General features: G+C 45.4%; 1 protein-coding gene across 1 annotated transcript in view; it reads left to right on the forward strand.

The window, feature by feature from the left end:
• Positions 1–941: 941 nt before the first annotated feature.
• Positions 942–23,976, forward strand: part of ccdc88b (coiled-coil domain containing 88B) — a 59,669-nt gene continuing 36,634 nt past the window's right edge. The window contains exons 1-10 of the mRNA XM_083651799.1: positions 942–1,138; positions 2,442–2,596; positions 4,242–4,350; positions 13,790–13,859; positions 15,122–15,180; positions 16,565–16,648; positions 17,472–17,612; positions 20,487–20,623; positions 21,299–21,380; positions 22,652–22,810. Coding sequence (XP_083507925.1) covers positions 1,079–1,138; positions 2,442–2,596; positions 4,242–4,350; positions 13,790–13,859; positions 15,122–15,180; positions 16,565–16,648; positions 17,472–17,612; positions 20,487–20,623; positions 21,299–21,380; positions 22,652–22,810 — 1,056 coding nt within the window. The 5' untranslated portion in view covers positions 942–1,078. The remainder of the gene's footprint in view (positions 1,139–2,441; positions 2,597–4,241; positions 4,351–13,789; positions 13,860–15,121; positions 15,181–16,564; positions 16,649–17,471; positions 17,613–20,486; positions 20,624–21,298; positions 21,381–22,651; positions 22,811–23,976) is intronic.

Consider the following 23,976-nt stretch of genomic DNA (forward strand, 5'->3'; position numbering starts at 1 on the left):
AAAACCCTATCACAGAATAAGGCCATGAATGTTTTATTGTCTTTATATATCCACATGCTGTCAGTGTTTGCAGAAGTAGCCTACATAAATTCTTTAATATTAGTAATGTAGTAGGTTTAACAGTTGTGGGCTATTTTCCTAAAACATATGCCGAGTTAAGTTTCTTGGAAAAATGAACAATAAATAAATGGGCCAATGAATTTACATCTTAAACCCAGCAGAGGGCGCCGTTGCACAGTGCTTGAGTTGGATTTGAGTCACTTGTCTTGAACGTGTGGAGGAGCCGCTGTAGGGCTGTAGTAGGCCTGTTAGGTCTGCTGGCATTGTACACCACACACCTGTCACACCTTTATGGTAATAACCCGAGTCAAAACATGAGTCATTTTCACGGTAATAGCCAGGGGTGCAGCGCGGAATTAGCCTGTAATATCCAATTTTAGATTTCCCACCGCCCTAGCCTTATGTGACTTTGAGCTGGCTTTTCATAAATAGACTAACCCCGAGTTACCCGGAAAAACATGTAACCCAGAATAAAGTGTAAAAATATATTTAAAACCTACAAGTATTAGTACCAGTGTTGAGTTGTAAGCTACTTCTACTGTAGCCTACTCACCGGTAGGCCTACAATTTTGAGGTACCTCATTCCCATGATGTCATGTCATGTTAATTGATTGCAAGCTGCGTGACTTCCTGCTTTACCACCTCCGCACAGTTGCTGTGCAAACGGCCTATACAGTTAGCTATTGCGTCTAACGTTACTAGTGTATTTCTTCAGTGGTGGAAGTGTGATGACGGTTCCCAAAATGCAACATGTGCGTTCCGGTGTGGTTTTGCAACGACGAAACACAAGTGACACAGATTAGAGAGATAGAGGAAGAGAGAGAGAGAGAGAGAGAGAGAGGTGGAGGCAGGGCGAAGAGAGAGAGAGGGCCGCGGAAATGTCAAACTAACTACTTCACTTGACATGGATTCTCCTGTTGATTTATTACACACGTACACAGCCGCGATAACACTTTTTTCTCCTTTCTTTTTTAATTAGCCCGCGTCTTTATTGTCGTGTGGCTCTCCTGGCGCAACAATGGACTCTAACATGATGGAGATAATAGAGGAATTCATGGAAAGTGCGTTGGCTCGATGGGTACGTGTCATTTATCATCATTTATCGCTTTCAGTTACAGCAAAGGTCATCATTTAGAGAGAGAGAGAGAGAGAGAGAGAGAGAGAGAGAGAGAGAGAGAGAGAGACCTTGTTCTGCTGCAGTGATCATTCCCACTGACGTTGTATATTTCGTATATTCTCCCATCGCCTACTTTCTCATTCCATTCCCCACAGCAAATTAAAAAGTAAGAGTTGAACAAAAAGCATCAATAGTTAGATAGCCTTGTATGCAGCATAACAAACACCCTACTTCTCCTTTTGTTAGCTTCCCCAATGCCTAATAGATCATCTAGTTTCATATGCTACCAGAAACTTCACTCTGGCGTTAAAACTGAGCCTACACCCATTTGGTTTGTATCACTATGAAATCGGGAGATTATCAAGAGAAATTACTAATCTGCAGCACAGCAAGAGAAACTCCTGAGAGAGACAAGAGAGACTCCTGCGAACATCAGTGTTGGCAGGTATGGGGTGTGTGTGTTCAAGACAGACAATGCACTCTGCCTTGTGGATGCCGAGGATGTGTTGCATTTATAGGAACAGACTGAATTTCCACCAAGGACACAGCAATAATCCACTGAATCAACCCAAAGGGGGTGGGGGGTGGGGGGCGGGGGGTCTTCTCCCCGGCTGATGGACAGTATTTATAATGTTATGTGATACTGTATTGAGCCCTGGAGGGAAATTCTCTCTTGTCTTGCCCCCTCCCCCTTCCCTCCTCAGGGAGGTCAAAGGTCAGGCTTAGCCACAGAGCTGGTGGTACTCAGCAGCAGCGTCTTGCCCGAGGCACTTCAGCAGAGTGGACGGACTCCCTTTAGCCTGGTTCGTCTTGTGCACACAAACAGAGTCTGGGCTGTGAACCCGCTCGAGACTCTGCTGCTCTATTTACCAACAGTGCCGTTTTAGGAGGTACAGTTGGGAATAAACCTCATTATATTGCAGTTTGCATTGGCACAGCTCCTCGCTCGCTCGCAGTGAGAGAGAGAGAGGGAGAGAGAGAGAGAGACCTTGGCTGTGGTCCTGCTTGGCTGCCTGTCTCTCTGTGAAGTGCCTCCCAGCATGAGAGCAGCAGATCCCACCTGTCCAGACAGGTGCTGCTCCGCACCGACTCCAGTGGCTTCCTGTGTGAAAAATGTCTTTCGCCCCTCCATCTCTCTTTATCTCTGTGTATCTCTCTCTCTCTCTCTCTCTCTCTCTCTCTCTCTCTCTGTTTCTGTCTCTCCGTCTTCATCTTCTTCTTCCACCTGCCTATATCACCCCCCTGCCCTGCCTGTCTCTCACAGGTGCAGCTGTTTGAGAGGATGGTGGAGACGGAGGATGGAGTCTCGCTCTACAACCAGCAGTACATGGAAGTCAATTCGGTTTCTCAGCAGAGTTCCCGGGGCCGCTACCTGAGGCTGACCAACGGGATCTTCCTCAACGAAGTCATGAGGATCATGTAAGAGGAGGCTTTTTCTTGTGATGAGATTTCATTCCACCTTGAGTTCATAGATAATAAAGGGACATTAGAGCTTATTAACACGTTCACTGCCATCCATTTTTTTTTTTTGACGGTGCTACGTGGATCAATGCCCCCCGCGTCTCCTATGGAGATATTGGAAGTATTGAATGTGTATAATCTATTTTACCGACCAGCTAGGTGGCGACGGTCCTCTCCCGACAGAGAGAAAGTCAACCAAAAGCAGCCGCCTCCCGCGGCTGCTTCCTCCATTCTCAAGGAAATGGCTTGGCGATTTTACAGTCAGAAACGAACGAGCCTCATTCTCATACTGTAGGCGGGGGCGCTTTCGCGCTGCTGCGGTGGGGGGTTCCAGAAATGGACTGGGTGGGCAGCATAAAGCCTAGAGTCGCACGGGGCTTCATCGGGGCTCTCAAACCCAAGAGACGAGTGAGACCTATCCACACTCGCTGCCAGGGAGGGAGGCTGCTCAAACTCGCTGCCAGGGAGGGAGGCTGCTCAAACTCGCAGCAGCAGAGCACTCGCTTGTGACAAACGCAGGCTGAAAGCCACTAGACACGCCCACGGAGGGAGGAGTTGAAGGAGAGGGCGTTCGGAACTATATTGTTTGGATGTCTGATCTCTCACTGATGCCAAAAATAAATGGTTAAAGTGACTGTTCTGCCTGTTTGATTGAATTTCACAAAACTGCGATTATCTCAGCTTTCACTCTCAGACGCTAAAACCATGCTGTACTCAACGGCTAATATCTACATAACTACTAACTCTACAAACTAACTCTTTTAGACAGAGAAAGCACACATTCTATTAGTACTTTTGTGAACTTTGTGTTGACAAACTCCAAGCAGAAAAGAATCCTCGGCTCTTGTAAAATGAGCCAGAATCCTCAAAAAACGGCTTGGCAAAAGCTACCTACAGCAAAAAAAAAACGGCTGGCAGTCAATGTGTTAAATGAACAGTGCTTATACTGTGAGGATATGTCTTATTACCAATTTGCAGTGGCGGAGGCCCACTTGAAATATAACAGTAATTCAACATACTTTTAATGTAATACCAGCTTTTCTACAGCACTCCATTTGTTACAAAATGGAGAAAATGGAAATTTAACTGACGGCCAAACTGCAAATGGCCTCTATTAAGTAAAAAAAAAAAAAGTATGGAAATGGGCCAACAAGGGCATTGTCAAAATAATAACCAAGGCAAATTTGTCAAGCTAAAACTCTTTAAAAACCTTTATTTCGATGGCTTACTTTTTATTTTCTCTGCATCAAATGAATTAGATTGAAATATCTGCATAAGCTGCTTTCTCTGTTTTCATATTGTGTTGTTGCTGCCTGTTGCCAGAATAAAAAGGCATATGGCATGTGGGTCAGAGACATTTTGTGCCAGTGAGCGCTGACGAGACGCTCAAACAAAACCAAGTCCCAAGGCGAATTCTCGCTCAGTATTTGCAGGACGGCTGATTCACTTGGCCTGACCCCAGCCCAAGTTATCTCAACGGATGATTGTGCATTCTCCCTGCCCACATCGCTGCGAGCTCATTAAACTTTTATCCACTCTCCACTCCAATGTGCCGTTGCATAAGACGTGGTCGCATTAAGATGTGCTCCCCCTGTCCCCCCAGAGACCCCAACCCCAAGGTGGAGCGGCTGTACCACGGCGACAGAGACGACCACATGCTGAGGGTCCAGAACTTCTCCATCTTAAATCGACACCTCAGGGCCTACTACCAGGTAAGGGTATGTGTGGCAAGTATGTGACAAGTTTTGCCAAGACTTTACAACTTTTGCACTCTTGACATCTTGAACTTGGAGAGCTTTCAGTCCATTTAAAAAGCACTTGCACTGGTGTGTGTGTGTGGCTACAGAAGAAGATGATGGATTAGGATGGAATTAGTCTCGCTGGCCAGCCTCCTCTCCCTTCCGTCCGAGGAGTCTGGCGCCGCAGGTCTCCATAGTGGGATTGCGATGGGCGGCGCTTAGCGGCAGTGCCCTTGGAAAATAGTTTCAAACAATCCAACTTGCCGTTCTCAGCGTGTAGCAACGAGCTAGCGTGTAGGTTTCTGCCGTTAGCTTGCTAGCTAGTTAGCGTTGTTGTTTTCCCTGAGGCGGCAGGGGACTATTTACAGCAACACACAGGGAGGAGGGAGCGGAAGCCACTCTGATTGACATGGTCGGAGCCAATGACAGAGCTTCTTAAGCGTGGAGCGGAAATCCGGCAGTGTCTGAAACCGACGCCTCCAATGGGAGAGCAGAGTAGAGCAGGGGAGGGTTTATCCCAGTTATGGAGACCTGCAGCGCCAGACTCCTCGGACGGAAGGGAGAGGAGGCTGGCCAGCGAGACTAGGATGGAAGCAACTGAGTAGTTTTTGTGTAATTGTACTTTTCTTGAGTATTTTTTTCTTTAATCAGTAAACTTTTGCTTGAGTATGTTTTGGCCAAAGTGTTGCACCTGGCTACATTTTAAATCACATCCAGATTTTGTAAGCGCTCCATATAAGCATTGCATCACAAACCGGGCAGTCATAAACTGGCCAGCTGTTGAGCCACAGAGTGGTCAGTCAGCCAGGAAGAGAGGAAGAATCTGGCTTTTCTTTATTTTGGAAAGTTTTTTATTCACTACTACTAAAAGTACTAAAATAATCTAGTTTAAGTTCCGTCTCCTCTGTCTTTTAGATTTGATCACAGCCAACACTGTTGCAGCCTAATTGTAGATAACACAGTAACTTTTTTGTACATTTGAAACTGTGAAAACTGTGAAAATGTCAGCAAAGCGACAATACTTCTACCTGAGCAGGCTATTTTGGTACTTCTTCCACCTCTGGTTAGCAATGTGCAAGTCTGTGGGTGAAAAAGCAATTCCAAGGAAAACCAATTCTGTGACAAATCATATTTAAAATCCTTCCATATAGTGAATGATGCTGTAAAATGGTTTGGAAACGGTCTGGAATGAGCTCCATGTGACTTTTTTTTGGTACTGTATGTGTGTGTAAAATGTCTTTTAGCATCATTCACGCACATGAACACAAACAAAACAAATTCTACAAAACACTGGTGTAATGTCTTTTTGTGGACGGCCTGAAACGGTTCCCAGCTCATTATGGTTAGAAAATGCCCGTGGAAAAAAAGCTACATTTTCCTGCCGGGGAGGTGGCGGGCGATGTCGGCGGGCCGGGGAGGAGCGTCTGTCTCGCTGTAGGCAGTAAAAAACCAGAGGAGTGATTCCAGCAAAGCTCTGCTATCATTCTCAACAGATGAATGTGTCTCCTAAAGACGTGGTAAAGAAGAAGAAAACAGCTTAAAGTGGCGTGGGGGTTGACAGGGCATTTGGAAGAAAGAGGACGAGGAGGAAAATGAAACGGCAGATTTTGCGATGCATTTACGATGCAAAGGGAATTTATTAGCCACAACGGTGGTGAGGGGGTTGAAGGTGGAAAGAAAAATAATAATAAGAGTATTCTAAGAGCTGTGATTGTGGCGTGTTCCAGAGCGTGTGTTGTCGGTGCTGGTGGCTTTTGAGGAAATGACACAATGTCTTTCACGATGATTCAAAGGCCTCCTCTCTCAGCAGAGCAAACCTCCCTGGTGGTGGGGGGTGACTGAACACACGTTGCTTAGCTTGAGAAAACAGCAAAACACAAGGCGACGGTTTCGCTTCCTTATCTTTCAATGAATCACTAATGTCCCTGGAAGAGAGACTGAGAGACTGTAGTTGATGAGAGGCAGCATGAGAGACTGTAGTGACGAGAGGGAAGGCTGTATAGGGTCTGTATTGGACTAGAACCTCACAGTAATCTCCCCGGTTCCTGTGGACGGTTAGTTCCACATTGGTCGTGTTTTGACTTCTTGCTCTGTAGTGTTTTTAGGGCTGTTTTCCTTTGTGTGTGACACTGACAGAAGGGTGGACAGTGTAAACCACAGCAACAACGTGCGGCTGGGGCGAGGCTTAATACTCTCTGCTATGACCTCAGCTTCTCTAAAGCTACTGTGCCGTCTGGGTAGATGTGCAGGCCTGAATACCAAACACTCTGTGGGAGAGAGCTTTGCACAGGCCATGCTTTAACAGACTTGTGTGGTAGCTCCTTCTATTCTATTCTATTCTATTCTATTCTATTCTATTCCATTCTATTCTATTCTCTCTCAAAGCCTTTAATGATGCACCTGAATGGAGGAGTTTACTTAGCAGCCTTCTGTTAATGGAGATTTAAATGTTGATTTCTCAAGGTTAATCATTTATTGACCCTTTCAAGCCAGTCTGGAGAAAAGATCTCGTCCTGAGTAAGCCATGATATTTAGAAGGCCATTGAAATCACGACGCTTCAATTAACATTGAGAAATTACAAATCAAATTGCATAAGTGCATTGAGCATAAAGGGCAAGCAAGACAGCCCACAAAAGCATTGGAAATCATTACTGCAGCTTGAAAAGAAAACCAACAGCAACCCAAAAGCCAAATTGGTGCAAAGATCGATTTAGGAAAAGATCAAGTTGAAAATCAATTTCCAGTTGTCTTCTTTTACCTCGGTGACTTGATGAAAAAGCTTCTATTGGAGGAGTTCTTCATAGAAGAACAGATGATTTTCAGAGGCAGGAGACTAAAGGTTAATTCCTTCTCATTTACTATGGTGTCACTGGGAAAAATTATGAATATGCTTTCTGGCTGAACTTCACCTGGACAGGAACTGGCCCCGGACATCACTCAGAGCTTTTGAGAATCATTGTGTGTAGCAGAGATAATTGTGCCATGTATTACCCACACTGTTAATCTCTCACTTAATCAGGCTATATAATGGTCCCAAACCATAGGAAGCATGCCAAAATGCCTCCTTTGTATAGAACAGGCAGCTGCGAGCCAGTATGTCTTGGCTGCGGTGTCAGTAAAATGCTTTAGAGAGAGTTGTCCATGAGCAGATATTAGTATGCCAACAACAAGGCAAGGCACATTTATTTATATAGCACATTTATACCCAAAGGCAGCCCAAGGTGCTTTACAGACACAGACAAAAGCACACGAAACTAATGACAAAAGCAGTTGAAGCAAGCAAGCTAAATCAGATAGAATGCATGCACAGGTTTCTCTAGGACTAGGTCATGTTTTGACATCAAGTCTCTGATCTTAACTATATTTTTAAGGTGATAGGAGGCTGATTTTGTTATTTATTTAATGTGACTACTGAAATGGAGGTCTGAATCCAGGATAACGCCAAGGTTTTTAGCTTGATTTTTACTCTAGTCTTTCTTCTTTGGCCCCAAAAACAATGACTTCAGTTTTGTCCTCATTTATCTGCAGACAATTCTGGAACATCCAGCTACTAATTTGTTTAATGCACTGTCCCAGGGAGTCTAGTCTAGTCTATTCAAGTGGATTCGTTTGGTGACACAGTTATATTATATTTGTGTGTCATCTGCATACATGTGATATGAAACAATAAAAATGTGAATAACTTCAGCTAATGGGAGTATGTTATGATTATATAACGGAAGTCCGAGAATCGACCTTTGCGGAATTCTACACGTTGTTGGGAGACACTCTGATGTACAGCTACCGATTGATACAAAATCATGTATTGAAGGTAGGACTTGAACCAATTTCGGACCATGTTAGAGACCAATTCACCAATTAATATATTGTGATCAACTGTAAAAATGCAGCAGTAAGGTCAGAATCTAGGACCTATCCCTAATCTGGTGCCTAAATCCAGACTGGGAAATGTCAAGGTAGTTGCTTGTAAAGTTGCTTAGTTGTCTAAAGACAACTTTCTCACTAATTTTACTAATAAATGGCAGGTATGATATGGGCCTGTAATAGTTTAGTGCAGACACATGCAGATATTCATTTATTTATTTATTTAGAATATTAAGTGGCTCGATTACTGCAGTTTTCAGGGCTTTGGAGAAGACCTGTGAAAACTGGTCACTATCTGTAATGCATCTGTTGTCAGGCAACTACAAACCTTAAAAAACACACAGAAGACAGCGACTCAAGGCAGCATCATGTGGAGGGTTTGAGATGCAAACAATTTCTTCAAGAGTTATGAGGTTTATGACATCAAAATGAGTCATCACTTAGTAATGATTAGTTCTAGTTGAGGCATGTTTATTTCATGTGAGGAATCACTGATACGGTAATTTGCCCAATCATTTGAAAATTTGAAAACAAGAAGAAGAAGCCAAGTCATTACACAACTTTGTAGAATTGAATTCAGGAGGCATTGGTACTCGTCGGTGGGTGAGTTCATTCATTATTATTCTCTGAATTAATGATCTGAGACAGGAATGATTGTCTTGAATTTTTGCAGCTCTAAATAGTATTGGTGGAGCCTCTCTTTGTAGTGAGTTTAGCCTGAGGTGCGTTCCTCAGAGGTGGAGATATCAATCTTTTACTTCTCAAGAGAGAGGCGTTTTGGATCTCCACTTTAGATACTGTTGCTAGAGGCCTCATGAGTCTTTTGACCTCAGACCTTTTCTGTAGGCTAACTACCCCCCCCCTCCCTCCAATTACAGGGATACTGTATGGCATTGTTTTTCTTGTTTTCTTTTCTTTCTACCTAGGTTATCTCATTTTTTTGATTGCTAGGCTTTTAAAATTTCTTGATTGCTAGGCTTTTAAATCCTATTCATTGCATTTTGGTTAATTTTGATATCCCTTAACTGTTAGTTCTACTGTTTTGTATTAACTATGTTTCAGTGGTAGTAGAGTTCTATTTAATCTCTTCCCCATTGTCTTAAAAACATGTATTGTGTTGCATTGGTTTTTTGTATTATGCATTTTGCAATATGTTATTTGTAATGTGTTTTATAATCAGTCGTGTGGAGTATGGTGACAGAGCAGGACCTATGGACACACCCTCTAAACAATTAGTGAACACACCTGTGAGCTACTAAGTGAAATGCTGTGATTGGCTGGGCTGTTCCATATATGTGAGTGTTTGTCCTGTTTGTCTCCATTCTGATGAAGGTTGTTGAACCGAAACGTTATCAATAAAACTCCTCTAAGTCTTAAGTATGCTCCAGAGTGCAGACTTTTTTCCTTTTCAGCGTTCCTCCACAGTGCCTTTTCTTACCAGAAATGACTTTGGCTCTAACTGGTGCAATTTCATCAATGACATTTACATTTTACAATTAAAATTGTCCAGAAGATCACCGAGACATTGACAGAGAGGTGGGTATCATGGAGGTAACGGTTGCCTGAGAAGATGCTATGCTACTGTATTCACTAGCCCCACGATACAATATTATCACGATATTTAAGTCACAATACGATAGTATTGCGATATGCTAGTATTGCGATATCTTGCGATTTATTATCTTTTTTCCACTACAAATTATGTCTCCAAACGAAAACTTTGTCAACATCTGTTTTATCTAAGATGAAGTTTTCAGTCTCTTCATCTCAGTTCAATCACTTTGTTTATGTTTATTGTTTATGTTTATTTGCACATTAAAGGAAAACAGAACAAAATAAAAAATGTTTACAACATTGGAGAAAAAAACATGTGCAGGTGAGATAGAAACCCACTACGGGTTTATATAAAGATCTCACCTCAAGAGAAAAACATAATAATACAAGTTACTCAATTAACATTGAACAAACATTAAATGCAATGATAATTCAGATTAGTGAAATTAAAAAAATAAAAAAAATAAAAAAAATAGGAATAAAAAGAGAAATAAAAATGAGAATGTGGTTTAGACCTCTCTCAGAAATGCCATAGCTCACTCAGTGCACACTTCATTGCAGCAAAATTGTCAAGTAGACAGACTGACCAAACTTGTTTAATAAAATATCGTGATACTTTGCATTTGTGCGATACGATATATTGCCACACAAAATATTGCGATACTATGCTGTTCTTTTACTGTTCAGGCCTACTCCTCTGTGATTGGGTTAATCTCGTTCAGAAGTCGACGACCAACGCAGCGCTGCGGTGCTTCTTGTGTCCAGAGGAACCAGAAACTTTAGGCTGGCTGCACCTGCTTCTGATGCCAGACCTGTACACTGTATATGACCCGTACACAGTATATGACCCGTACACAGTATATGACCCGTACACTGTATATGACCCGTACACAGTATATGACCCGTACACTGTATATGACCCGTACACTATATGACCCGTACACAGTATATGACCCATACACTGTATATGACCCGTACACACTATATGACCCGTACACAGTATATGACCCGTACACTGTATATGACCCGTACACAGTATATGACCCGTACACTGTATATGACCCGTACACAGTATATGACCCGTACACTGTATATGACCCGTACACAGTATATGACCCGTACACTGTATATGACCCGTACACACTATATGACCCGTACACAGTATATGACCCGTACACTGTATATGACCCGTACACAGTATATGACCCGTACACTGTATATGACCCGTACACAGTATATGACCCGTACACTGTATATGACCCGTACACTATATGACCCGTACACAGTATATGACCCGTACACTGTATATGACCCGTACACAGTATATGACCCGTACACTGTATATGACCCGTACACAGTATATGACCCGTACACTGTATATGACCCGTACACAATATATGACCCGTACACAGTATATGACCCGTACACAGTATATGACCCGTACACTGTATATGACCCGTACACTGTATATGACCCGTACACTATATGACCCGTACACAGTATATGACCCGTACACTGTATATGACCCGTACACTGTATATGACCCGTACACTGTATATGACCCGTACACTGTATATGACCCGTACACTGTATATGACCCGTACACTATATATGAATGATAAGCGAGAGTGAGAGATAGTTGTAATTGTGACTCACTTCTGTATTCTGGCTGATTTTGCCATTGCCAGATCAGAGGAGCAGGTTTGGAGAGCAGTTGGGGGAGAAGTTAGCCAAAGTCAGTGTATGGCTCTTTGACAAAATAATTAAATAAATAAATAAATCTGTTAATTAAGGGGGGAATTGGCTCGGCTCTTTTCGCAGTGAAAGACCAAGGTTACATCAGTCGCCCGCCTGCTACTTGGGCGGTTACAGTGTTGGAAGGTGCTGATGACAATCGATGCAGCTCTTTGCCAGATAAGCCAGGTTTCTGGAGCGGAACTGTCTGAGGCGCCTGCCATCCAGCCTGATTCAGCGTCAGTTAGATTCCGCCGGGAGATCTGTCCAAGATATGGAAGAAGAAACTACAAATCGCTTGAACAAGTTGGCCAGAGAGTGTTGGTGGGCCTTCTGCTATATCTGATTCATCCCACTCTCTTGTTGTCACTTCTAGGACAGGACTCCTACAAGAAACAACCAGATCCAAGAGCTCCGCCTGCTCAGTTAGCTGATTACGGTTCACAGATGAGTTCAATTCAACAGCAGATCCAGCAAAGTTAGTGGAAGCCTGGCTAGCTTCAGAAGAATGCTTGCTGGAGGCTCTTTTCCATCTTTAGGGGACTTCAGTGAAACTGGTTAAAATTAAGCAGTTAAATAATAGCTTCCACGATAATTATTATATACTGTAGTGACAATCTTTCGGTACTTGCTCATTCATTTTGGGTGTTTTGAATTTTGATGTCAATTGTGATCAATTGTGTCAAATCTTTTGTGATTCTGTACATTGTTAATGGGGAGTGAAGTAATGTAATGGTCACCTCTGACTGCCCACACAACATAGAGCGTTTAACCACAAGGGGAATAAAATGGATAAATGGATAAAACAATAAATAATCTATTTCGTTGTGGCATCCCTATCCACCCATGTGCTCCTGTGTTACTGTTCTAAGTTCTAAAGAATCCTGAGTCAGAATAAGCAAAACTAAAATATACTAAACTGAACATAACCTGTGAAAATCTTCCTGACCTGGAAGTATGAATACCCACACGCTCTGCCCCTCTCTGAGATCTGACTCTTTGTTTGCACTACAAACAAGGAGGCTGCTGGAAACTTTTGCCATTTTAGTCCAGTGTGGGCTGTCTGTGCAGGTGGACAGGCCGGTTTAGTCCAGTGTGGGCTGCCTGTGGGCAGGTGGACAGGCCGGTTTAGTCCAGTGTGGGCTGCCTGTGGGCAGGTGGACAGGCCGGTTTAGTCCAGTGTGGGCTGCCTGTGGGCAGGTGGACAGGACGGTTTAGTCCAGTGTGGGCTGTCTGTGGGGCAGTGGACAGGCCGGTTTAGTCCAGTGTGGGCTGCCTGTGGGCAGGTGGACAGGCCGGTTTAGTCCAGTGTGGGCTGCCTGTGGGGCGGTGGACAGGACGGTTTAGTCCAGTGTGGGCTGCCTGTGGGGCGGTGGACAGGCCGGTTTAGTCCAGTGTGGGCTGCCTGTGGGCAGGTGGACAGGCCGGTTTAGTCCAGTGTGGGCTGCCTGTGGGGCGGTGGACAGGACGGTTTAGTCCAGTGTGGGCTGTCTGTGGGCAGGCGGACAGGACGGTTTAGTCCAGTGTGGGCTGCCTGTGGGCAGGCGGACAGGATGGTTTAGTCCAGTGTGGACTGTCTGTGGGGCGGTGGACAGGATGGTTTAGTCCAGTGTGGGCTGTCTGTGGGCAGGCGGACAGGACGGTTTAGTCCAGTGTGGGCTGTCTGTGGACAGGATGGTTTAGTCCAGTGTGGGCTGTCTGTGGGCAGGCGGACAGGACGGGCGCGCTTCATCACTTGACACATTTATTTTTCCCCAGCTTAATCCTTCACTGGTTCCTATGCAGATCTGGAAAGTCTGGAAAAGTATTGAAAGGAATTTGATCATTTCCAGGTCTTGAATAGTTTGGGAATTTGAAAAACACAAGGCTTTGGAAAGTCTTGTGATTCAGGTCTGATACACACATAATTCTCTCTTTGATGTTGTTGTAGACTCACTTTGAGTCCACAGTTTTTGTTGATGTGAAGAATAATGTTCAGATAGAGGGATGCTCTTATTACCCAGCCGCTGTCAGCATGCATCATATCAAATACTGACCAAAATCACATCCAGTCAAGAACATAAATGTAGGGTCTGGGGAAAAATGTAGAATTTTAAAATGGAAACCGTGTAGGAATCTCACAAATTCTGATATAGGTATCTGATATAGATATATTGATATCTTCAAATCAATGTTTGAAAAGTATGGAATTTTTTAATTATAAATGTGTACGACAGGTACCCTGCCTTGATGTTAATTCCTTTTCTTCCCTTTCTCCAGGAAGACCTGCAGCAGCTGATACTGATGCCGCTTCCCAATATTGCCATTCTGGGGCAGGACCCCCTAACAGGTACATTCTGGGGCAGGACCCCCTAACAGGTACATTCTGGGGCAGGACCTTCTAACAGGTACATTCTGGGGCAGGAGCCCCTAACAGGTACATTCTAGGGCAGGACCCCCTAACAGGTACATTCTGGGGCAGGAGCCCCTAACCGGTACATTCTAGGGCAGGACCCCCTAACAGGTACATTCTGGGGCAGGAGCCCCTAACAGGTACATTCTAGGGCAGGACCCCCTAACAGGTACATTCTGGGGCAGGAGCCCCTAACAGGTACATTCTAGGGCAGGACCCCCTAACAGGTACATTCTAGGGCAGGACCCTCTAACAGGTACATTCTGGGGCAGAAGCCCCTAACAGGTACATTCTAGGGCAGGACCCCCTAACAGGTACATTCTAGGGCAGGACCCCCTAACAGGTACATTCTGGGGCAGGACCCCCTAACAGGTACATTCTGGGGCAGGAGCCCCTAACAGGTACATTCTAGGGCAGGAGCCCCTAACAGGTACATTCTAGGGCAGGACCCCCTAACAGGTACATTCTGGGGCAGGAGCCCCTAACAGGTACATTCTGGGGCAGGAGTCCCTAACAGGTACATTCTAGGGCAGGAGCCCCTAACAGGTACATTCTGGGGCAGGAGCCCCTAACAGGTACATTCTGGGGCAGGAGCCCCTAACAGGTACATTCTGGGGCAGGACGCCCTAACAGGTACATTCTGGGGCAGGAGCCCCTAACAGGTACATTCTGGGGCAGAAGCCCCTAACAGGTACATTCTAGGGCAGGAGCCCCTAACAGGTACATTCTAGGGCAGGAGCCCCTAACAGGTACATTCTAGGGCAGGACCCCCTAACGGGTACATTCTAGGGCAGGAGCCCCTAACAGGTACATTCTAGGGCAGGAGCCCCTAACAGGTACATTCTAGGGCAGGAGCCCCTAACAGGTACATTCTGGGGCAGGAGCCCCTAACAGGTACATTCTGGGGCAGGAGCCCACATTCTGGGGCAGGACGCCCTAACAGGTACATTCTGGGGCAGGAGCCCCTAACAGGTACATTCTGGGGCAGGAGCCCCTAACAGGTACGAGATAACATAGCCAGCGTTTCAGCGCCTCTCGGCAGCACGAGAGTTATTACACTTCATATGAGTCAATTTCTCTGCTCTCTGCCGAATTCATTAAGGTGATAATGATAGTGAGAGGGGATGGGGACGATGATGATGATGATGATGATGATGATGATGATGATGATGATGATGACAGGTACTCTGTGTCCTCAGAGGCAGCTGTGGAGGAGCTCAGGAGACTGCTGCTGCTCTTACTAGGGTGTGCTGTGCAGGTGATCTTTCTCTCTCTCTCTCACACACACACACACACACACACACACACACACACACACACACAATAGTGAAAGGGTTTTTGCCAAGTGGTTTTGAAGTACACCTATTGTTTTAAAGTCCCTGGAAACCAAAATTTGCTCCCCTCCCCTAACACTCTATCTCCATGATCCCCCACCCCCACTATCTGGATATGATGAAACACTTCTGATCTGATCCATAATGATGCATTTGTATCTGTTGTATGTGCTCTGATCCAGATCCTGCAGACCTCACCTTGTGTGACACACAGCAACAACAACACACCTGTATGTTAAATAGCTAGCTAGCTGTTAGCTACATTAGCCAAGCCCACTACTGCTGTAACCACTTCACCGACACGGGACTCAAAATGCCAGTGTGGTAAAGGGTGAGGTACCTCTACCCTGGAATAAAAAAAATGCAATAAATGTATCTAGTTGCACAGCACTGGGGGGGGGGGGGGTTGGCGGGGTCGGAGAGCACTTGAGTCACTTCAGCAGACACGCCCACAAGGCCTATAATATAGACTCTATATACTGATACCAGTATTTTGTTTTCACTCAAGTTGCCGATAACTGATATTTAATATCTTAAATTTTTAAAATTTTCATACAAAAAAAGGGTTTTAGGTGTTTCCCCCTGAATTTGATTCCTGTCTAACCACCGTGGAGACCCAGGTTCAATTCCCCGCAGCGGTACTTCCGGCATCGTCAGATGTACTGACACAATAGACCCTTTTCACGGGGGCCATATTGTGTCGAAAAGGCAGGGTAAACACAGGTGCAAGCAAAACACTAATGAGGGTTTCCAACTTACACTCATGGAAGTTGGAAACCCTCATTAGTGTTTTGCAGGCACCTGTGTTTACCCTGCCTTTTCGACACAAAATGGCCCCCGTGAAAAGGGTCTATTGGTCTTGACTGCCGGTGGGAAGCCGGTCCTGGTTGCTGCACTAGTGCCTCCTCTGGTCGGTCGGGCACCCCGTTCAGGGGGCGGGGGTCTAGGGGGAATAGCGTGATCCTACGTCCTGCCAGTGAAACTCCTCGCTGTCAGGGGAAGAGAAGGATTCACATCTATTCATACATGACTGCTTTAAAATGGAGAATTGATTTACAAAATCATCGTTGAGCACTTCAATGAACTGTAATGTAATAAGTGACTTGTAGCTGCAGTCAGGGAGAAAACTCAATCATAGTTGAGGCAGTGGACGACACCGCCTGTCTGACAGTATTGACCCGTTATATTGGCACGTGTGTGCGCACGCACGCACACACACACACACACACACACACACACACACACACACACACACACACACACACACACACACATTACTGACTCCATTCCATTGCTGTCTGTTTGCAGTGTGAGGAAAAGGAGACATTCATTCAACAGATCCAGTCTCTGGACATTGAGACGCAGGCGGCCATTGCCAGCTGTATTCAGGAGGTACGTTCTAGCCCGGGGTTCATCGAGTCAAGGAACTAGAGTTCGTAATGGGCCTGAAAATTTAAACCCGACCCGACCCTAGTCAGTTGAAGCCCGAGCCCGAGCCGACCCAACCAATTAGCATAAATTGTCAGCCCGAACCCGGCCTGAGCCCATCGGGCTCGGGTCGGGTTCTGTCCGGCTCGGGCTGAAACTGAACTCTTTTAAGTGTGCGTGCGTGCATGTGTGCATGTGTAAGAGCATGGAAGAGAGTGAGAGTGAATCTGGGCTTACTGTAAATGCACAGAAAAATCTTTTTTTGCTCAGCCCGAGCCGGCCCTGGATCCATTAGCATAAATTGATACACAGTCTTCTCTGTCACTCCACTGTCTTCTCAAATGAAGCATAAAAGCCCAAGTGTAATCTTAACACCCGCACAATGAAGAACTGCTTGCATTACAATGACAGCATGTTGCATAGCAGCATGTCTCATGTCTAAATTATAGCGAGAAGAGGTCTGAATTTCAATAACAGCATGCTGCCTACCAGCCATGTTGTGCCAGTTTTATGAAGCACAGAGGTGAGAGGTGCCCCCCCCGCTCGCCATTCATACACCCTCCACTCAAACCTGCCTGTCTGCAAGATTATTAGTGTCGCATATCAAGCATTTTGGGGCACATGTCCCTGACGTATTAACATTCCCACAGAAACTGTGTTATGCAAACTTCCCCGCCGCCAAAGGTTACTGAATCATTTGTCCCCAGGTCTGCCATTTTGTGTCAGGTTTCTTCTCACATGTGTGGATCTTAGCGTAGAGGCCTGAGGAAACTGTGCTTGCCTCCAGGTGACTCAGGATCCGCGGATGGTGCTGCCGCTTCAGTGGGAGGAGCTGGTGGAGGTGGAGGGGGCGGAGCTGCAGCTGGTGTTCGGGTCCATGGCCAAGCAGATCCAAGGCTTGTTGGCTCAGAGGGACACACACCTGGAGGTGGGCACACGCACATTTGAGTCATGTGACACACTTATGTGAGATCTACAGGATTACGGGCTGTAAACATGCAATCAGACATTCTAAAAGTTGCTACTGTACATAATGCGCCCCAGCTGGAAATTGCAGACAGGCACGCAGCCAGGTAACGCATATATAGGCTAAAGGCCCGAATGCACTGAAAGTGTCTGACGTGCGTGGGTTTTGAAGTACACCTATTGTTTTAAAGTCCCTGGAAACCAAAATTCAGAGATTTGTTTCTAAACATATTACACATGTTAGAAATTAGTTGCTGAAAACATGTGAAAAGGCTTTGCACCATCTAGTAATGAATTGTGGAGTTAGACCGTTTTTCTCACCATTACTGTGATTTTTTGGGGGGCGGGCTCAGAGAGGTCTCTCAATGACATACTGGAGTGACTTAGATCCTCCTCCCCTAACACTCTATCTCCATGATCCCACACCCCCACTATCTGGATATGATGAAACAATTATCTGCTGATCCATAATGATGCATTTGTATCTGTTGTATGTGCTCTGATCCAGATCCTGCAGACCTCACCTTGTGTGCGACTGACAAATGGGAGGGGGGGTTGGGGGGGGTCGGAGAGCACTGGAGTCACTTCAGCAGACACACCCACACATTTTTTCTCCCCAATTGTACTTGGCTAATTTCCTCCCCCTGCTGCCCTGGTCACTGCTCCACCCTAGCCATAGACTAGCACCACGCTTCCTCCGAGACATGCGCAGTTGCCAGCCGCTTCTTTTCACGTGACAGGGGGAGCTTCACCAGCAGGACGTAGCACGTGGGAGGATCACGCTATTCCCACCAGTTCCCTGACACCCCAACCAGGCGCCCCGACCGACCAGAGGAGGCGCTAGTGCAGCGACCAGGGCACAAACCCCCAATCCGGCTTCCCTACCCCAGACACAGCCAATCGTGCCTGTATGAACGCCCGACCAAGCCGGAGATAACACGTGGGTGCGAACCTGCGACCCTCGTGTTGGTAGGCAGGCAATCTCCCGCTACATTACCCGGATGCCCACGCCCACATAGTTTCAGTGCAGAGAGTACAGCTTAGTTTTTCGTCATTTTGAAACCTAATGTTCTATACTTTGTGACAATTTTGATCATTCAGCTTTGGCTGACTGGTTAATAACACATTTTCTGTTTTGTGACAAACTCAAAACACATATTTCCAGGGACTTTAAATGGCCGAACGTGCACCAAAAGTGCTATGAAGCGTGTCAAACTGCCCCTACTCCAAACTCCTTTCGAGCGTCAAATGAGGACCCAGCGACCAAAACTGTTGCTTTCGGGTCTTGTCTCGCTCGCTCTCCAACCAAATCTCACACCAGTTTAAAATATAGGAAGCATGTAAAATCTAACTTAAATTATAGCAAGACTCAGTCTGTACAAAGTGAGGAGGCTCTTCTAAACACATGGGCTAGCAAAATATATATTTCCCTGCATGTCATGATGAGATGAGATTGGCTCATACAGTACGGACAGACTGTGGATTGGATTATTTTCTCTTGCAGCTCTGCTGTGTTGCTGTGTGTACGACAGTTCTCCAGATGGAAAGTTAGGACCATTCCAACCTCTACTGACAAGACAGGGTTGTCAAAACTGTTGTAGCGATAACAACTTTTTATTCATCAGTCATTGAAATTTATTCCACAAAAGTTTCACAAAAAATTTCTCAGTTGAAATACAAGTATGAACAAATGTAGTGAGTGATAGTATTTATATTTTCCGGGCTGTTTTGTCAAAAAGCAGCCTAACCATGAAGTCTTCCCCCAGCCTGCTTACTGAAAATGGTTTAGTCCTACTGTATTGCTGTGAAAAAAGGCAGTTTAATTAATTAATTAATTTTTTATTATTATAAAATACCAATGTTTTGACAGCAAGTGTCTTCTTCAGGATATCCGACACTTTGACGCTGTCAAAAAGTTGGTAACCTTTTGCATCGTGGCTACGAGCGCGCGACTGAGTCAGCACCTCTCCAACACTGCTGTGTTCCTCTTCTCTTTTATCATATCAGCCCTATTGCTCCCACAGCTCTCTGAACAGCGCCAGGATCTGGAGATTTTCAGTGACGACAGACATGACACCATATCTGGATTTCGCAAAAGGAGAGAGAGAAAACAAGGCCACTGTATTTTATTCCCACCTCCCCTAAAAAATAAATGAAAATAAAAAAATTAAATCTGATGCCTGCAGTATAGGGGCATCAATTTGTTACATGATTTATTGGCGCTTTCAGTGCGTTTGGACCTGAAGGTAGACCCACACAGAGCTGCAGTAGGTGGCAGTCAATGCAAAAATGAAGAGGAGTCATTATTAGTCACTGCCTCATGCAACCCTTTCTCTCTCCATCTCTCTCTTACTCTCCCTCCCTTCTTTCCCAAATCATTCTCTCTTTTTCTCTCAACTTTGTCCGTCTGTCTGTCTATCGTCCTGTCCCTCCCCCCTCTCTCTCTCCCTCTTTATCTGTCTCTCTCCCCTCTCTCTCTCCCCTCTCTCTCCCTCTCTCTCTCTCTCCCGCTCTCTCTCCCCCCTCTCTCTCCCCCTCTCTCTCTCTCCCTCCCTCTCTATCTCTCTCTCCCTCTCTCTCTCTCTCTCTCTCTCTCTTTATCCATCTCTCTCCCCTCTCTCTCTCCCCCTCTCTCTCCCTCTCTATCTCTCTCTCTCTCTCCCTCTCTCTCTCCCCCCTCTCTCTCTCCTTCTCTATCTCCTCTCCCTCTTTCTCCGTCTCTCTCTCTCTCTCCCCCTCTCTCCCCCCTCTCTCTCTCTCCCTCTCTATCTCTCTCTCCCTCTCTCTCTCTCCCTCTCTGTCTCTCCCTCTCTGTCTCTCTCTCTCTATCCTCCAGAGGATAGCAGAGCTGTGCAGGGAGCGGGAGGCCCAGACTGAGTCAGCCACAGAGAGTCCCAGTGAGGAGCCACCTCAAGGCCTGGCCCTCCAACTGGCAGACAGCAGGGCCAAACTACGGCGCCTCAAACAACAACTGTGAGTGTGTGTGTGTGTGTGTGTGTGTGTGTGTGTGTGTGTGTGTCTGTGTGTGTGTGTGTGTGTGTGTGTGTGTGTGTGTGTGTGTGTGTGTGAGAGAGAGAGTGACTGTGAGAGGGCACAATTCAAGAGGACCTTAGAAAATATGTGCAATGCTCACCTATTCCAATTGACGTCGTTGACTCTAATAAATATGGTAAGGGAAATTGTTGGCCGACTATATTGTTTGCAACAGTGGTTCTCGACGTGGGTTCCAGGGGGTCCCCAGCAAAATAAATGTAACCATTATTTAATTTACATTAAGTTAACACAATTAGAGTATGTAGAAGGAAGACTGTTACAATACATGGGACTCTGGACAAAATCAGATCTAAAAATAAAAAATGTTCTCAGATTTGGGTGGGGGTCTGTGGCTCTTTATTGTGGACTAAATTAGGGGTCCTTGAGATGAAAACGGTTGAGAATCAGTGGTTTACAACATACCTGTCTTTCCAATAGTTCTACCAGCTAATCATATTACAGATATTTATGAATGAGTGTCTTGATTGTGATTCAAATGATCAGGCTTGGGCAACATATTGTGATGTTCAGAGAGTAAACATGTTGCTATTAATAGTTTTCCTCATGGTCAAGCTGTCAGGTTGATGGCTGTGTGTCTGCGTCTTGTTCTTCTAGGGAAGATAAAGGTGATCAACTTCTGGATTACAAACAGGAAATTCAAACCATGGAGGAGCGGCTCAAGAAGCTTCAGAAAGAGGTTCATGCACATACAGACATACATGTCTTTGTATACTTGTGAGGACCTCCATTGATTACATTCATGCCATAATCCATTCGATTAAACAAAACCTAATTCTAGTCTTAACCCTTAAACTAAGCCCTAACCCTTAACTAGCTCCTTGTAGGCGTGAGGTCTGGCAAAATGTCCTCAGTAAACAATAGCGCCGCTCGCAACAACAAAAGTACTCCGATAGCAAGAAAAGTGAAAAAGAACGTGTGAAGCCACATACTATAGTTCTAATCCAAATAATGTAGCGTACTACTTTCATTAACAATAAAACTATAACAAGTGAATATAAAATATAGCCGCAAGCGACAATACCAGGGGTTCAAGCCTGGTATTGCCCCCGAAGGGGCTTGAATATCTGTCATTGGGCTAAATTTCAGGTCTCTGCGGTCACCCAGGTCGACTACTGACCTCCAGGTGCATGTGAGCACCACGTCCATTCACATTCTGCTGAAGGGTTCTCTGTAGGGCCGGGCCCAGGGCCCCAAGGGAGATCTGGGGGTTAGCCTGGATCTCTGCTCTTTCTCCTCCGTGGGACTACATCATTTCAAAACGTGAATCGGGCTGTTATATCGCCAAAGATTGGTAGATTGATGTAATCTTTTGTTTCTGAGTAGTGAGTGACGTTTCCAACGTATGTGCAACGTTTGGTTACTGTGGTCCTTAGTGTTTCTGACGTGTATACAGTTTTACAGAAGAAGGAAAAACATAGCAAATACAATAGAAGGGCTGGACCCCCTAATTATATAGAAAAGAGTGAAAAAGACAAAAGATAAAGAACATGAGCTCTCCAGGCTGCTTGCCTCAAACCCACATGACTACTCATCGACGTATCCCGATAGGCATCAACGTGGGGTAGTGACGTCAATGCATCGACCTGTCGATGCAACCCCTAACGCACACACACACACACACACACAGACACACACACACACACACACACACACACACACACACACACACACACACACACACACACATTTTCTGTGACAGTCACACCATGTCAACATTTGCTCTATTTCATAACCCAGTCTTGTTCTCAGCCTTTTCTGACCCCATCTCCACTCTTGTGTGTGTGTGTGTGTGTGTGTGTGTGTGTGTGTGTGTGTGTGTGTGTGTGTGTGTGCGTGTGCGTGCGTGCGCGTGCGTGTGTGTGTGTGCGCGTGTGTGTGTGTGTGTGTGTGTGTGTGTGTGTGTGCGCGTGTTTGTGTGTGTGTGTGTGTGTGTGTGTGTGTGTCCAGAACCGCGCCCTGCAGGGCGAGGTACGGGGCATGCGCGCGCTCCGGGACGAGCTGGACTGTGCCCGCGAGCGAGCAGGTCGGGCCGAGCAGGTGCAGACCGAGCTGCAGAGCTGTAAACACAGACTGCGCAGTCTGGAGCTAACACGCACACAGCTCAAGGTACACAATACAAACACACACACACACACACAAATACCGGTAAGTTATTTATGACAGAGCGAAACAAGCAGCACATCAGAACTGGACAGATGGACTCAGATGGTTTTGTCAGACCGTTAAGGCAGTCTCCATAAGGTAGTCTCCATGCTCTACATGAAATCTCCTATTCATTGGTTTCCGTCACGTGATGTTTTTGTTGTGGCCGCCATCTTGAGGACTGAACGCAGTAGACAACTTTTTAGCACTTGTTTTTACAATATAAGTCTATGGGACAAACCATGCCCTTTGTGAACTCTAACTACCGGTACTCTTTCATACTTTGTACTAGGACTGCACAGTTAATCAAAAATACCGTATTATCGAAATCGTAATATGTCCAAGTGCAATATCCAAATAACAGTAGCTGCATTTTTTTGATAAAGGTCAAATGTGTCACACACCATAGCATTAAATGAAGCATTGTGGTGCTACAGAGGTGCCCACCGCCTACAACTCATATTCTCCAGACGTAAGGGGACATGCTTCTTAAATCTGTGCAAAAGGCTCACTTTTATTTGCTGAGCTTTGGGTCTCTTAAACCTTCTTCAGAGCATACAAGGTAACACAAGCTTGCACCATGTATGCTCTGATGAAGGTCTAAGAGACCAAAGCTCAGCAAATAAAAGTGAGCCTTTTGCACAGATTTAAGTGTGTGGATTCTTTTCTTTTTATTACGTACTCATTGCTTCCAGCACCTTATCAAAGACTAAGCCGGGTGGAGCGCTATTTCTTCCTGCAAGTTGAAGCTCAGAAAATGAGTCCGTGTTTGACGAGGTCTGGCGAGCTGAATTTCTAAGCTACTGTAGAGCAGAGCGGAAACTAGACATCCAGACCATGTTATGCTAGCTCACTGGGGAGTGGCTCCAAAGTTGGCAAAGTCTTTGACAAAGGTAAATGGACATGACTATTTTTAAACGGGTCCCTTGACCTCCATCAAGATATGTGAGTAAAATTTGACTCATTAGAACCGCACGAGTCTTAGCTTTACAGCTATGTCTGACATGTCAGCTACATACTGAGTCTTAGCTTGACAACTATGTCTGACATGTCAGCTACATACTGAGTCTTAGCTTGACAACTATGTCTGACATGTCAGCTACATATTGAGTCTTAGCTTTACAGCTATG

Source organism: Poromitra crassiceps, assembly GCF_964638095.1.
Source record: "Poromitra crassiceps genome assembly, chromosome: 15".
Taxonomy (NCBI): domain Eukaryota; kingdom Metazoa; phylum Chordata; class Actinopteri; order Beryciformes; family Melamphaidae; genus Poromitra; species Poromitra crassiceps.